The 14,948-nt window shown below is 49.1% G+C and overlaps 1 protein-coding gene across 1 annotated transcript in view; it reads left to right on the forward strand.

Annotated features, from left to right (window-relative positions):
* PTK2 (protein tyrosine kinase 2) overlaps positions 1–14,948 on the forward strand; it is a 190,187-nt gene that overhangs the window by 90,324 nt on the left and 84,915 nt on the right. The window contains exons 12-13 of the mRNA XM_042780908.1: positions 4,533–4,563; positions 8,541–8,593. Of these exons, the coding sequence (XP_042636842.1) occupies positions 4,533–4,563; positions 8,541–8,593 (84 nt within the window). The remainder of the gene's footprint in view (positions 1–4,532; positions 4,564–8,540; positions 8,594–14,948) is intronic.

Genomic DNA, 14,948 nt, shown 5'->3' on the forward strand with positions numbered 1-14,948 from the left:
ATCCTGAATCACAGCATGTTTATTATTTGACTGTAATATATCCCAAAAGTGAAGATGTGTTGCCTAATTACAATATTTAACTTGAATATTTTAATGGTTTATAGTCAGAAATATGTAGAGAGAGATAGATAAGATATAACCCAAAAACCCACTGTGATCAAGTCTATTTCGACTCACAGCACCCCTAGAGGACAGAGTGGAACTGCCCCAGAGGATTTCCAAGGCTGTCATCTTTACAGAAGCAGACTGCCTTACCTTTATCCCACTGAGTGGCTGGCAGGTTTGAAATGCTTTAACCACTGTACAACCAGAGCTCCTTCAGATACAAATCTGTAGATATATCTGTATGCAGATACAGACATAGATCTATTTATGGGCATAAGTGCATGTCCATTTTTTAATTGTTTTCTTTTTGAAATCTTAAAGTGAGTATAACACACATCTCTGTACCTTTCATGTCTCCTTCCTGGCAGTGATTCTAGTGCCCTAGATGGCAGTGATCTGGGTCTCTCTCTGTTGTCTCTAGACTATAAACTGCTTAGTGGAAAGTAGCCCATCTAACACATGCTCATCTGCATCACAGCATCACAGGGACCCGTGAGTGCTGTTGCTGCCTTTGAGCTCGGGGGGTGCCCAGACACACACTCCTGGTGCCCAGACGCACACGGCCGGCGCCCAGGCGCTCTCCTGGTTTGCTGCTCTAGCGCAGTGACATGCAGTGTGTCAGGTGGTTTTCAAGATGCAGTGCACTGGGGGGACATCCTGAGTGTCACAGGCTGGATATCCTCAACCAAGTGCCACCACAGAGTGGACACACGACCAAGTGTCACAGGCTGAATATCCTGGACCAAGTGCCACCACACACTGGACACACGACTAAGTGTTAAGGCTGCATGTCATGGACCGAGTGCCACCAGGGACTGGACACGTGACTGCTCTTCCTTGTTGGTGGATACATAGCCCATCCTTGGCTACAGGAAAGTTCAGTATCAGTTTTGGAGGTTTAGTAGAATCATTTCGTGAAAATTGAGTGCAGCGCTCATGAGAAGAATGAATGATGCCAATTACGTAGAGATATGATGCCATAAGCGGGCAGCTTCCTATAGACAGGGTGATAGGAGATGGTGTGCTCCACTGGGCACGCTTCAGGACATGATGTAGAACCTAGGAGGTTGGGAGGACAGAGGCAGTAGATTTCAGTATGTAAACATTGAACAGCTTCATAGACATGTTTTCTAAAGTGTGACACAGAGGGGAAAGCATTGATACCATGTACACAAGAGTGAAATTGTCTGTTGTCCAGGGTTTCTCCAAGCTCCCTAAGGACAAGACTACCCAACGGAAAAGGGGCCCCTCCTGGAAGGAGAAATACAGATGTCCTGTAGCTGGGTGATGCCGACAGTGAGCACTGCCTTTCTCCATTGACTGGGTTGACAAGCACACCAACAGAACAGCCATCTTGGCAGGATTGTTGGGAAATGTACGCTTGCCCTTGGCTTTGTTCATGTCACCATGACGTCTTCAGAGGACAGCTGAGCAGTAGTCCTCTGCCCTTTAATCCGGTGTTCTTCCTTCTGGAAATCAGTCCTACAGAACCACTGACTCGAGGGGGTCACCATGGCGTTGTTCACAATGGAAAAGTGTGTACAACCTGCCTCCACAAGATGAGAGTTACTAAAGGAATTCTGCACTGCGCACACGTGCTGCATTGCCAGTCCCTGCTAAAAAAGGACTGATTTCTGTCTCAGAGGAAGTAGACATCTCAGTCCAGAGCAGGCGGAAGCCCCATTGCGTGCCATTTAAAGGACCATCTTCTTCAAGCCTGGTGGTATTGGGTGTGGGGTGGTGGCACTAGTGTTCACAGGAAAATCATTTCATCACAGGGCTTCTTTGGGATTCTGCACATGGGCTTCTTGGTGTGACTTGGTTATTTTGCTTGAAGTTTGATGCCCGGAAGGTCAGAGAGTGAGGAGGTTTGGGTTTAACTCCCGTGGTGCGTTGCGTGGGGTGCACTGGGCTTCATAGACGCTCTCGTGTAAGCTGCATGGCTGCCCTGCTGCTCAGGTAGCATATGCTCGGTTTTGCAGGGGAGCAAACGGTTGTTTAGGAAGAGTAACTGCGTGGTATCCAGGCGTGTTCACTGGTTCCCTTGGGGCTGGGGCCCAGCTGCCGTGGGAGGCCTCTGGGCAGGTGAACCAGCCATGTAGGTGGTGCAGGAGGGTGGTGAGAGGGGAGTGCTCTGGCAGTGCAGCAGGAGCAGGGCGGGGCCATCTTGTTGAGTTGGGGCACCCCAGAAGGCTCCCTCGAGGAGGTGGTACTTGAGCCAAGTTGTAAAACACTGGGGAGTGAAGTTTCCACTGGGAAGAGGATCACCTTCCAAGGCAGGTGATATGCCCAGGAAAGCACACAGCAAGGGAGACCAGGATGTGCCCCGTGAGGTAGAGGGAAGACAGAGGGTAGAATCGGGCCCCGAGATTCCAGGAGGACACAGTGATGGCCTGTGTGAGTGCTGACAATAAGTGAACTCTCGGATTTGGGGAGGGCGGCTGTCAGTGACGTGGACAAAGGTCATTCCGGGGACATGGTAATGGGAGGGCAGCTTGGAGTTAAGTCCAAGAGCAAATACAAGGAGAGGAGCTGCCTGTGAAGGGTCAAAGGAATGAGTAGTAGGTGGGGTCTACCCACCTCCCTCTGTCCCCCTCAACCCCCCAAAGGTGGGGGACAGCAATGCATATGAGTGAACAGAAGCAGGGCCACACTTTCTGGATCAGGCTGAGGAGCTTAGGTTGCATCCTAAGAGCTGTTGAGGAGAATGTAGGCAGGGACTTGATGAACCTGTGGTTTGTAGAAGGTGATTCTGGGAGCAGTTTGCTGCTGGTGGAGTGAGTGGGAAAATATCACATAGAGGCCGTGAGGCTGATCAGGCTGCAGAGATGACCAGGGAGCGTGCCACGTGTCCTGTTCCACAGCTGAGCCATGGACCAAAAGGCCTGAGCTTTGCTGTGAGTGGACTAGCCTCAGCTGCTCGCTGTGACCCCTTGGTGCTCACAGGGAGGCAGCCACTGTTGGCAGGTGGTCGTCTCGGCTCCCCTCCCGCTGGTACCGCACAGACGCCTGCAGGCCCCGCCCACAGCTCTCTGCTCCCTCTCCGGCGCGTCACTTGCTCTGGCTGCTCTGCTTACCTGGGCTCTGGTTGCTGTGTGCTTCCTACACAGATCCTGGAATTGTTCCTAGTGAGCATCTTTGTCCATGATTCACCCATGGTGCTCTGTCCTTTGCCAAAGAAGGTTGACTTTGATCATGAAAAGCCCATTGTTTCTGGTCTTTGGGTAGGGAATCTTTCACCAACTTACCAGCTGAGAACTTTGCTCTTGATTGAGCTTCACTTCTAAAAACCATGCACCTGTATTAGAGCTAACAAGGGGCAAAGTTATGATCACTTCTTAGCCACAGCCAACCACTCTGAGGAAGTGAGTAGTTGGACCTGTGGGCTCGGCACCATGGTCACAAGGGACATCAGGCTCAATTGGCATAACATACTATGCAAAACCATTGTTCTACATCCTACTTTGGTGAGTAGCAACAGGGGTCTTAAAGCTTACAAGTGGCCATCTAGATGTAACAGCAGGTCTCTCCTCGTCCAGAGCAAAGAAGAATGAAGAAAACCAAAGACACGTGGAAACAATTAGTCCAAGGGACTATATGACCATGATATCAGAATCACTAGGTGGTGCCTGGCTCCCACTGTCAGCCATTCGGAAAGGGATCAGTGCAGTAGATCCTGCAGAGAGTAGGAGACCAGAACTAGGTGGTACCCGGCACCCACTGTCAATCAGTCAGAAAGGGATCGGTGTGGGAGATCTGGAGAGAGTGGGAGAACAATGTGGAACAAAACTCAAATTCATAAAAAAAAAAACAAAAAAAAAAAACCAGGTTTGCTGGTCTGATAGAGCCTGGTGAGATCCCCAAGACTGTGGCCCCCTAGCTGCCCTTAGGTCTGCAGTTGAACTCACTCCTGCAGCTTCCAGCCAAACAATAGACAGGCAGAGAGGGTGAGCATTTATCAGGTGGATACACTCCTTAGACCGATCAATCGTGGGAGAACAGAGGGCAGGGTTTGCACAGGGAGACAGCTCAGGGCAGGGATGCATAGGAAAGAAGGACACAGGGAAGAGGTAACTCCAGGGAGGAAGGGGGAAGAGAGGTGATACACTGTGGGGAATTGCAGTCAATGTCGTGAAACAAACTGTGTATGAGTTGCTGTATGGAAAATGAACTTGCCTGTAAACTTTCACCCAAATCATAATAAAAAATTAAGAAATAAGAAGGATGTTATTAAAAGTTAGTATTTGTTAACAGTATTTGCTCACAGTATTGAAAATATGAAAGTGTAAGATGGACAGTGTAACAGCTTCTTTAAAGGGTTCTTGCTGAGCTTCTGGAATGGGACTCGCCCCTCGTGCTGTGTTGTAGGCATGGCGTTTAGAAGGAATGAAAGGAGCATCATCTCTCTCTCTCCTTTTCTTTTCCAGAAGGTGAACGGGCTCTACCATCAATACCAAAGTAAGTGCCACTTTCTGCATATTCTTACGAGTTTCATTAGAAACTTCAAGAAGATCACTGTCCTTCATGATCCATTTGTCTCACAGTTTTCTGGGTGAATTTTTGTATATATGATCAGGGAACTAGAAAAGAAGTATTTCCAAGTTTAAACGAAGAAATCAAATGTAAATCATATTACTTGTTTAGGTTTAATGAAGAACTTGACAGGTCTGTTTTTGTTCATCATAAGTTTAAGAGCAGAGTCTAGGAGCACGCCTGATGGCCACGTGAAGGCACTGCTGCCGCTGGCTCCTGTTCGGACCCTGGAAAACACCTGCCGTTCTGGCCAGGTTACAAGCCCCAGATCTAAGGAGAAGGAACTTACGTTAGTTTTTTTACTTGTTTCATCTACTATGTTGAGGTCCATAGTAGATCCCTGCTATGGTTTATAAAGGAGCTCTGGTAGCACTTGACTGGTAACCAGAAGGCTGGCGGTTCAAACCCACCAGCCACTCCTTGGAAGGAAGATGGGGCAATCTACTTCCGTAGTGATACTGCCTCGGAAACCCAAGGAGGGGTCGCTATGAGTCGGGTCCGACTCGACAGCACATAACAACAACAACAACAACATGGTCTATAAAGTAGCTCTAAGACACCTACTGTTGAGCTATAAAAGATTCACATAGGGGCTCCAGAAGCAGCTTATTTAACAGTTTTGATATTGACTGCTAACCAGGAGGTTGGTGGCGGTTCAAACCCATCAGCCACTCCAGGGAAGGAAGACTGGGCAATCTACTTCCGTAAAGATTTACCACCTTGGAAACCCAAAAGGGGGTCGCTATGAGTTGGAATCAACTTGATGGCAGCAAGTTGAGTTATTGAGCACACTAGCCACTGGGGACCAAGATGTGAAAGAGGAAATCTGGACACAGAAGTGGACACGCGGGGTAGCCAGTAGCCACGTGTGCTCAGCAGTCAGTGCTGTGGCTGTGTGATAAGTGCTTGGAGCTGCTTCACAGGTGGGTGGCACCCGAAGAGACTAATTAACCCAAAAGACCACTGGGATAAAGGAGGTCAAGGTGAGCGTCATCTCTGGTCCTTCTCCCTGTTCTCCACAACCAGTACCATGTCCTCAGTATTCCAGACTCATGCCTTCCCTGCCTTGCCATGTTCCTGCCTGTGTCTGGTTGCTGCCTGCCTGGTTCCGGCAGTAGACTCGCATGTCGGGCACCAGCCTGCCGCCAGGTCCCTTGACTGTCTAGGGGACCCCCTGGACTCGGGGTGTAGTTGTGTTCATAGCTGTGCTTTCCTGAAGCAGGCAGATACCAGCAGAGCCAGCAAAGGGGAAAAGCACAGGCGAGGAAGCTGGGGGCACCAGCCCAAGCTGTGAACATCCTCTCCCGGCAGGGGCACTGGGATGCGCTTCCTTCCTCCAGTGCCAGGTGGTGAGCACGTAGGGGACGTGTCGTCTGCCAGGGAAGTGCCCCTGATCCCAGGCATCTGCTCACCCTCTGCCTGGAACGTACCCTGAGGGCGAGCAGGGGCCCAGCAGCAGCCACATAGGCTGTGTAGTTCTGGCCCAGTGGGCCTCTCATTGTGAGAGGAGGGGAGAGCACCCAGTCCTTGCTCCCAGACGCCAGTGCGGGACTCCAGGCCTCTCCTCGGAGCAGCCTTTCCAGGATGCAGTCTCAGGCTGCTGTGTCAGGTCTCTGCCCACCTCCCCACGAGGCGCCACCATGGCAGCTCGTCCAGCGTCCTCACCTTTCTCTCCGCTGAAGCCAGTGAGAACCCTGCCTACTGAGAACCGCACTGTGGCGTGCTGCTGCTCTTCCTTCGCCGCCGGCAGGACCTGTCCCTAGCCCTGCTTTCACCACTCCTCGCATTCTCCCCTTCAGCCACTTGGAACTTGCTTCAAGCCTCTTGTGATGCTGTCCCCCTGCATGAACCCCGTTTCCATGACAAGACCTCCTCTGGAAGCGTCCCTGACCCCAGGCCTGGCAGGCCTCCCTATTATATTTTCCTGGGCATCTTCTCTGCCATAACGCCTGCTACACTTGTTAAGTGGCCTCTTTCCTGTCCACATCCTGCTCTGGGCACTGAGCATTGGTGCAATCCACAATGTGGACCTGCCCTTGGGTGGCCTCTCCAGGTGGGAGCCCACGGTGCTGTGGGTGGGTGGCAGAGGAGCGACACCCCTTTCTCTAGCTCTGCACAGGCTGTTTTACAAATTCAACACATTAAACAGACACTGCTAAGGGCCACATCAGGCCAGGAACTAACATGCTGAGGTACTTTCAGTTTTGCATCACTGTTAAAGAATGGTTTTGATAGGACTCCAGACATAGAAAAGTGAGTGGAGAATGTTGTGGGTTAGAAGTGGTGACAGATACTAGAAGAACCAAAGCCAGCAGACTCTCTAGGCAGCAGTTATCAACGTGTGAGGGAAGGGCAGGCCCAGTGCCGTGGCACAGTGTCAGTAGGAGGGGAACTAGGTAAGCTGCTGAGGACAGCTGTGTTCCTTCTGGCTCTCCAGAGGGTCCTTGGGTGGAACAAACGGTAGAGTCCTGACCACAGAGGACCTTGGAAGACAGGCCCAGTGACCTGCCCCTGAAAGGTCACAGCACCTGAAAACCCTGCATAGCAGTTGTACTCCGCACGCATTGGTCGCCAGGAGTCAGAATCACCTTGATCGCAGCTAACGACGTGTGGCTTCCCAGTAGTCCACAGCAGTTAGGACGGATCCCACAGCTGCAGTGGCCCACGGTAGTCAGGCTGCTCATGTGGCTGTGATAGGCCGTGATAATTATGACAAATCCTGTGGCTGTAATAGTCCATTAAGGTTGTGACAATCTGTGTAGCTGCAATGGAAGGAAAATAAAGGTACCTTAAGGATTTCAAATATTTGAAGAATTCATTATAAGACCCTTTCGTGAGTCTATGTCAGTATTGTTAATTACAGAGGTTATCTGATTTCATGTTGAATAGTTCTCAGAAATGTTGCACTGTTTCTAAGTTTGTCTTTTTCCTAGTATAAGTTCTAAACACTAGCCAGGTTTCTGTTTGCTAGTTCTGTTGTACGTACTTATGCGTCTGGAACGGACTTTGATTCTGAAGCCTGTCGGGTTCCTATTAGCTCTGTGTGTTCCTGTCACTAAAAGGTTACACTGAACTAGGGTTTTTAATGTGACTGACGTCTGTGGAGCAGCATTTGGTTTTATCTGGGTAAAAATTTATAACAGTACTCTTAGACCATTTGATGAAATAGGTAACCAAGTACCTTAAGGTTGCCTCTTTCAGCCTGTAAGTAACATGCATCAGTGTTACTGCCTGATTTTTTAGACATTGTAAATTTACAAAGGACCGGTCATACCATAAAAACCAAACTCACTGCTGTCGTGTCAGTTCGAACTCATAGTGAACCCTCCTTGGGTTTCTGAGGCGGTATCACTATGGAAGTAGATTGCTCCAACCTTCCTTCCAAGAGGTGGCTGGTGGGTTTGAACCGCCAGCCTTCTGGTTAGCAGTCAAGTACCTTAGGTACTACGTCACCAGAGCTCCTTGGTCATACCATGGTACTGCTATTTTAGGGACAGAGCTAACTTCAGTGTGTTCTTTGTTTTATCTTTTATTCTCATAACTTTTGGGAAAGCTCTTTTCCTTTGGAAAAGCATTTAGATTTTTGTCTCCCAGGTGTGCATTGCATGAGCCGGTGTGGCGGTATCGACCAGCCCTGCCCGTGTGTCATGCGAGATGCCGTGGCGGTGTTCACTAGGAGTTCTTAAAGCTGTGTCTTCATTGTCCGTGTGATGTTTAAAACGTTAAAGCAGTTTGGCTGTTTTAAGCATTGCAGGTGGTAAAATCGAATTTAAAAAGTGAAGAATCATCCTTGGGGGAAATGGCTGAGTCCTTTTGACTTAGGCATTTCCCCATGGGAGTGAATGCCCAACGGTCTGACCCTGGCAGACATGTAGCACTCACGGGACATCTCTCTGTTACAGGCTCGCCAACAGTGAGAAGCAGGGCATGCGGCCCCACGCTGTCTCCGTGTCAGGTAAGAGTGTGGAGGCAGCCCCCCCCCCACACGCACACACACCCCAGCCCTCTGAGAGTGGAGCAGCTCAGAGGAGGGGCACATGTGGGTGTCCGTTCTTTCTGAGGAGCACTTCCTTCTAGAATAGTTCATGAAGAGCACGCATCCTGGTGCCCAGGTTTGCCATCCCTGAATGGTTTCCCGTAGGCTCACTGTAGGGCTCCCAGACCTTGTTTTTCAGATGAGCATAGTTATGTATTTAACACGGTGTGCTCATCTGCTCGTACAGAATTCTGAGCCATTTTTATGTTTTAGTTTCATGCTCAACATTTGGAATGAAAGTTTTTACTTTTAAATTGCTGTTTTAGCTTTGCAATTCAGAATTTAACAGAATATGCTTTGAAAATTTATAGCTTTTTGGAGTTCAGGAAACATGAATTACTTTTTAACTGTTTACTGTTTTTTGTCTTTTTCACAATTAACATAAAATGGTATTTGAACATTGCTTTTTAAAAAATAGAGTTAAGATCTTGGTAATGAGCATTATCTTAACTCTTTGCTGGTATAATGAGTATGTTGTGTTTTTCGTGGTATGTTTCCAGAAGATGTGTGTCATTTTTCCCCAGTGTGAACATGTGGCAAATGCTGGAAAGGGCCTGGAAGGGAAAAGCACCTTCCATTGACTCCCGCTTGGTGTCTTCAGACGTGTAGAGTGTGTGTACAAACACAGATGCATGCACATCTGTACACGCACATATGTAACCTGATTGCAGATAGGCGTGTGTGTGTATGATGTGTTACATTTCTAAATTAATAGCTTTCTGATAACTTCAGTATCTGACAGTCTTGACTTAGACGAGCTCTAATTCCTGTCTCTAATTAATTTTTATTTTTCCTGAAATGTAGTTTTGTGCTTTTACCTAGTTGATGACTGGATTTTTTGCTAGCCACCCAAAGTAAAAGGGAATTACTTACTTTTTTTATCACACACAAACATCCCAGAAGCCCTTTCCCCTGGAATATCCACACTGGTATTTATGCGTGCACTTGGCAATGGCCTTGATACTTTGGAGTTCTGTGCAGTACCTCATGGGACCGCTGACTGAAGGACCCACAGCTACTCTCTGGCAGAGAGGGGAGAGGTTCTGCATGCTTGGCTGGGTTCTCACTGGACCACAGCAGGCAGTTGGCTGGCCTCAGGCTTGCCAGCACCTTCTAGGATTTTTGGGTGCCCATGCTTGCAAGATGCCTTCACCAGTCAACTCGCTCCATCCAAGACTGCTGGGTAGCCCTAGGATTCTGGAGGAAGCGACGCTAGGGAGCATAACGACTCATTGGTCAGCATACACTCATCTTCTGTTAGTCTGTGGTGGGTACAGGAGGCTTGGCCCTCAAGGGTTTGTGATCTAGTTGAGGAGAGAGACTGCCACACGCTAAAGTGGTCGAGATCCAGAGCAGGGGGCCGGTGCTGTGTGTCAGGTGTTCCAGAATGTGCTGTGGAACGGTGAGATTCGAACGAGATCCCTGGCCATTGCCTTGCTGGCTTGAGTGCTGTCTGGGGAGGCTCAGAGGCCACAGACTTCCTGGAGTGGTGCCTGCTCATGTCTTCTCCACGACAGCTGGGGTCTCTGGAGACAGCCAGGACTCAAGAGAAAAACAGTCCTCCAAGCTGACCCTTCTCTTCCCTGCCTTATCTCGTCAGCTCTTGAGCTTTTACACCCGTTTCCTTTAACAACTGATCTCATCGAACGGCTGGTTTTTCCCTCTCCCAGCCCCGCCCCGTTCATGTTCTCGCTGCTCATCCTGTTTCAGGTGGCCTGAATCATAGCATGAGCTGGCATCTGTGAGCGTATAATTGGGTCTGTGCTCTGAGCTGGGCCCTGCTCTGTGTCCTGTGTTCTTTTGCATGGATTGGCTCATTCACTCCTCCCAGTAAACCTGAGGCAGTTTTGTCTTTTTGTGCACATAAGGAGACAAAGGCCCAGCAAGTTCCGTACTTACCCCAGATTACACAGCTGGTTAGAGTGAAGTCATCAGTCAGACTCCTGGTCTGGTCCAACCCTGATGTCACTTACTTATGATTCTGCCCTCGTGGTGCTTTGTAGCCATTTCTTAGCTTGAAGTTCAAGCTTCAGTCCTTTCTCCCTGCTGTCGCGTTGGTTGTTGCCACGTGCATTGAATTCAGTCGGCTCTCTGAGCAGAAACTTTCCGTGATAATTTGCTGTCCATGAGAGGCCTTCCAATATCTGCCCACCTTCCCCTTGTCCCCCTCCCCTTCTTCTACAGTGTTTTTGGCCAAATACAGTTGGCGGTGAAGCCCCCATTGCCTTCTTACCTCTGTGCTCTACTCAAGCTGGTCCTTTGGCTTGCATGTTCTTCTCATCTTTGCATGTTACCATTTACATGTCCCTCTCAGCTCCTGACTTTACATGTGACTGCCACTTGGGTAATATATAGACGTGGGGCCTGCAGGCAGATGTGGTTGCATGACGTGGTACCAGTGTCTTAAGGTTCCTCCTGACCCTTCGTGCTCCCTTTGGTGGAGGTGGACTAATCAGCATGGATTCTTAAATCTTCCACAGAGACTGTAAACCATGGCATCCACCCTGCCGGGCAGGCCTGGAGCGTGTGCAGCATACTTAGCCCATATGCCGCAATTTCACACTTGTAGGAGTATCTTTACGCAGTTGGTTCTGTCCTGAGGTCGTTTACGTACCTGAACCTGGGAACTGTACCTTGTGGGATGTGAGACTATCGCACAGAGCAGAGGACCCGACTGCTCCTGGATCCTGCAGGATTCTGTGTCCTGTCTCCGGCTGGTGGAGAGGCCAGCTCTGACCCTGTGCCGTGTGACTGCTTGCTTTTCTGCCACACTTCTCTCCCTTCATTCCTAATCAGCCCTACAACGTGGATTTTGTTCCAGTTTTTATAGTCCCTGCTTTTCATAAATTTACTCAACCACCAGTGCCTGCTGTGGGTAGGTGCTGGGATCTAATAGTGAACAAGCCTTCCTTCATGGAGGTTACCTCATGGAGGAGATAGGCTATTGATCAGTTGAGAGTGATAGGAACACTGTGAAGATCGTGATCAGAGGACGTATCTGAACAGGTGGCGGGTGGGTGGGTAACTGACCAAAGTGAGAGAGGGAGGGGGCCCTTCAGTTAGTGAGGAGTCAGCAGGTGCTGGGCCCTGAAGTAGGGGACCTTCTGGCCCCAGCAGAGGGCGAGTGAGGGTAGAAGGCCAGGAGATGTGACAGGAGACATGGTCAGGACCCAAGAGCTGGGCCGAGACACATACCCAGCCAGGAAGGGCCGGGTCCTGTGGTTACGTGTTCAGCATGTGCAGGCCCAGCGTTAAACCTTAGCAGGTGTGGGCATGGGTAGCATTGGTTCCAGTAAAAGGACCCACGTGGAGGTGTCACCTGACCTCCAAGCTCACACGGGGGAAACAGTCACCATCAGCAACCCAAGGCTGATACCTGTGAGGCCACGTGTGCCTCCACTTTCAGCCTCCTACCAGTTCTGGCACCAGCCCGCCCTCCCATGGCACTCACTGCTTCTCTGCTGTGTTCAGTAATTCATTGCAGTGGCCACACACAACTCACAGACCATACTCATAATTATGGGGTTTATTAGGAGGTAACAGGCTACAGTTCGGGTTCAGGAGCACACTCAGGATACAGTTCTTCAATCAGGACAGTCTCCCTTCTGCTGTGACCTCAGAAGCACTCCTCTCTGGCCCTTGGCGTCTCAGCCTGGTCTCTACTCTGCTTGGGCAAGGGTCACAAAAGCTCTTTTAGCTCTACCAGTAGGTATGCCTGGGTACACCCCACTCCACCAGCCAGCCTCCTGCCCAAGGGCACTCAGCTTTCTTGCTCCGTGGGCCGGAAAGCCCGCTGCTCTTTCTTGTGCCTCTTGGGTCTTCTGCCACCATCTCTCAGCTGAGCGTCTCTCTCTGCCAGCTGTCTCTCTCTGCCAGGCATCTCTGCCAAGGAGGTCCAGTGCAGGGATCTTAGGTCTGAGGACATACTCTACTTCACCGCCAGCTCTTCTCTCTCCTGATGGTAGTGAGATCCCCCTTTATGCCTCTAGGAAGGCTCATTTCAAGCCTGGCAGAATGACAAAATGAACCAATCCCAGCATCAGAGTGCTACACACCTTACTTGCATGGTCCCACTCAGTAATCCAGTGGGAATTACAAAGACTGTGGCTAGAAAAGCCATACCAAGTAATTTACTGCACCACAGCTGGCATGTTGTTTAATCCTTGCACAGCCTTGCAAGATGGTTATTATTCTCCCCATTTACAAATACGAGAATTGAAATATAGAGAGGTAAACTAACTTGTTCAGTGTCATCCAGCTTAAAAGTGATGGGGCCAAGACTGGAACTCAGGTTGTCATCACCCTCTGGGCTATCCTATCTTTCTGTAGCAGTTTAGGGGCATTTATACCAGGTACAGATGAAGAAGCACTTGGGAAGACCACACTAGAAACGATTCTTGCATGATCTTCATGACCCAGTTCAGATGTCACCACCTCTTAGAAGCCTTCCCTGATTACTCTAAAAATGGAACTCTTCTTCCTCAGGGTTCTGACATTGCACTGTGCATCTATCTCTCTGTGTGGCTAGTCCTCAATGAATGTGATTATCTTAGACTCCACCTAGACCACGAGCCCATCTTTGGCAGACCTGTTGGTCTTCTACATGTGCTTCTACATGTGCTTGGTGACTGTTTTTGATGAGTCATTGAGTGTTCCAGTGAGGCCTGCTCTGGAGGGACGCTGGGATTTAGAGAGTCGAGTCGGGCAGCAGGGACAGGAGGAGAGAGGCAGGAATACTCAGAGCTCTTGTCTAAGAGGCTTGGAGAAGGGGATGGGGAGACAGTCAGCAGGACTGTTTCCAGCTCTTGATGGATCCTGGTTGGGAGAAAAAGTGGTGTCTTGATGTGCAGAGACTATACGCGGCATTCCTTCATGGTCCGTTCAAGGTGAAAAGTCATTACGTCCTCTTCGGTAGCTTCTGCTTCCTACTGATACTGACTGGAAAGTTGGTCCTTGAAGTCCAGAGAAACTTTGTTTATAAATATAAGTACTGAGTTGAAAGATTTACAAAATATCTCACAGAAGTGCACATTTCCCTGGGCACAATATTCTAAAGGCCTTAAAATAATCTTAAAATAAAACGACTGATTACTAAGTTTCCTGGGAAACTTGACTTAGAGTGTATCTGAAAGGCTGTTGCATGCATCTCCTTGTAAGGAATTTTAGATGTGTGGTCCAGAAAAGGGGAGAAAGTGGTGGGACCGTGTTGTATGGATGTAAATGACTCACTGGTATTTCCCAATCAGTGAAAAAGCCAAATGTGAAACATTTGAAGGGATAAACTGTTTCTGTATGGTTGGTTGGGGGTTTTCTAAATAACCAGGCCCTTAAGCAAGGAGACATCAAGGATAAACAGAGACATTCAGTGACACACAGTGATGGTGCCATTGCCTGGCTCTTGTCAAATGTTTGAGGATGTATTTTAGGGTAATTTCTCCCCTCTGTGTCTTTGCCATGAAAACAAGCACACAGCCCTTCTCACCCACAGTGGACGCGGTTGGGCTGGTGGTCACCCACAGCTGGGCACGGTTGGGCTGGTGGTCACCCACAGCTGGGCACGGTTGGGCTGGTGGTCACCCACAGCTGGGCACGGTTGGGCTGGTGGTCACCCACAGCTGGATGTGTTTGGTTTGATTGTCTCTGCTCAGCCCTTTGTTTGCAGTAAGGAATAAATGCTGTACTGTGTGATGATACTTTTTCAGGATTTATTGTAAGTTACAAATTTTCTTCACATTTTCATCCAATGATTCTGGTTTTGCTGTTAACCAGCGCACTACCATGAATTTTTTCATATAAGATGACTTTCAGAGCTTTCAAGAGAGTGACTAAAAATTACTCCAAACTCTTAAGAAAGCATATTTAACTACATAAATGTTACTTATGATAAGCTGCTTTACAACAGATTCTGAAATGACAGGTTTGTCTGTGTGGAAGTGTGATGTGGACTGTAAAATTCAGTGAAGTGTGGTTCCTCTTTTTTCCTCGTCGTCTCTAGGATGCTGCGTCTGTTGACTCTGCTTTGTTGCTGCTTTGTAAAGCAGGCAGTTGTTTACACGTGGAAAAATAGTGTTGAGGACCTGGTGAGACTCAGGCTGTGGGGTCTTGCTCAGAGAGGTCCTGGTTAAAGCTCCCAGCAGTTCTCCTTGCTGTAGTGTTTCCACTTTACAGATGAGGAAATGCCATCTCAGAGCTCACGTTCACAGAGCCAGTGAGTGATGGAGATGGAATGGAACCCAGAGCCCACTCTGTGCTAGGCCACATTGCACCATCCTGA

Source organism: Orycteropus afer, unplaced genomic scaffold, assembly GCF_000298275.1.
Source record: "Orycteropus afer afer isolate SDZICR_OR568_19922 unplaced genomic scaffold, OryAfe1.0 scaffold00069, whole genome shotgun sequence".
Taxonomy (NCBI): domain Eukaryota; kingdom Metazoa; phylum Chordata; class Mammalia; order Tubulidentata; family Orycteropodidae; genus Orycteropus; species Orycteropus afer.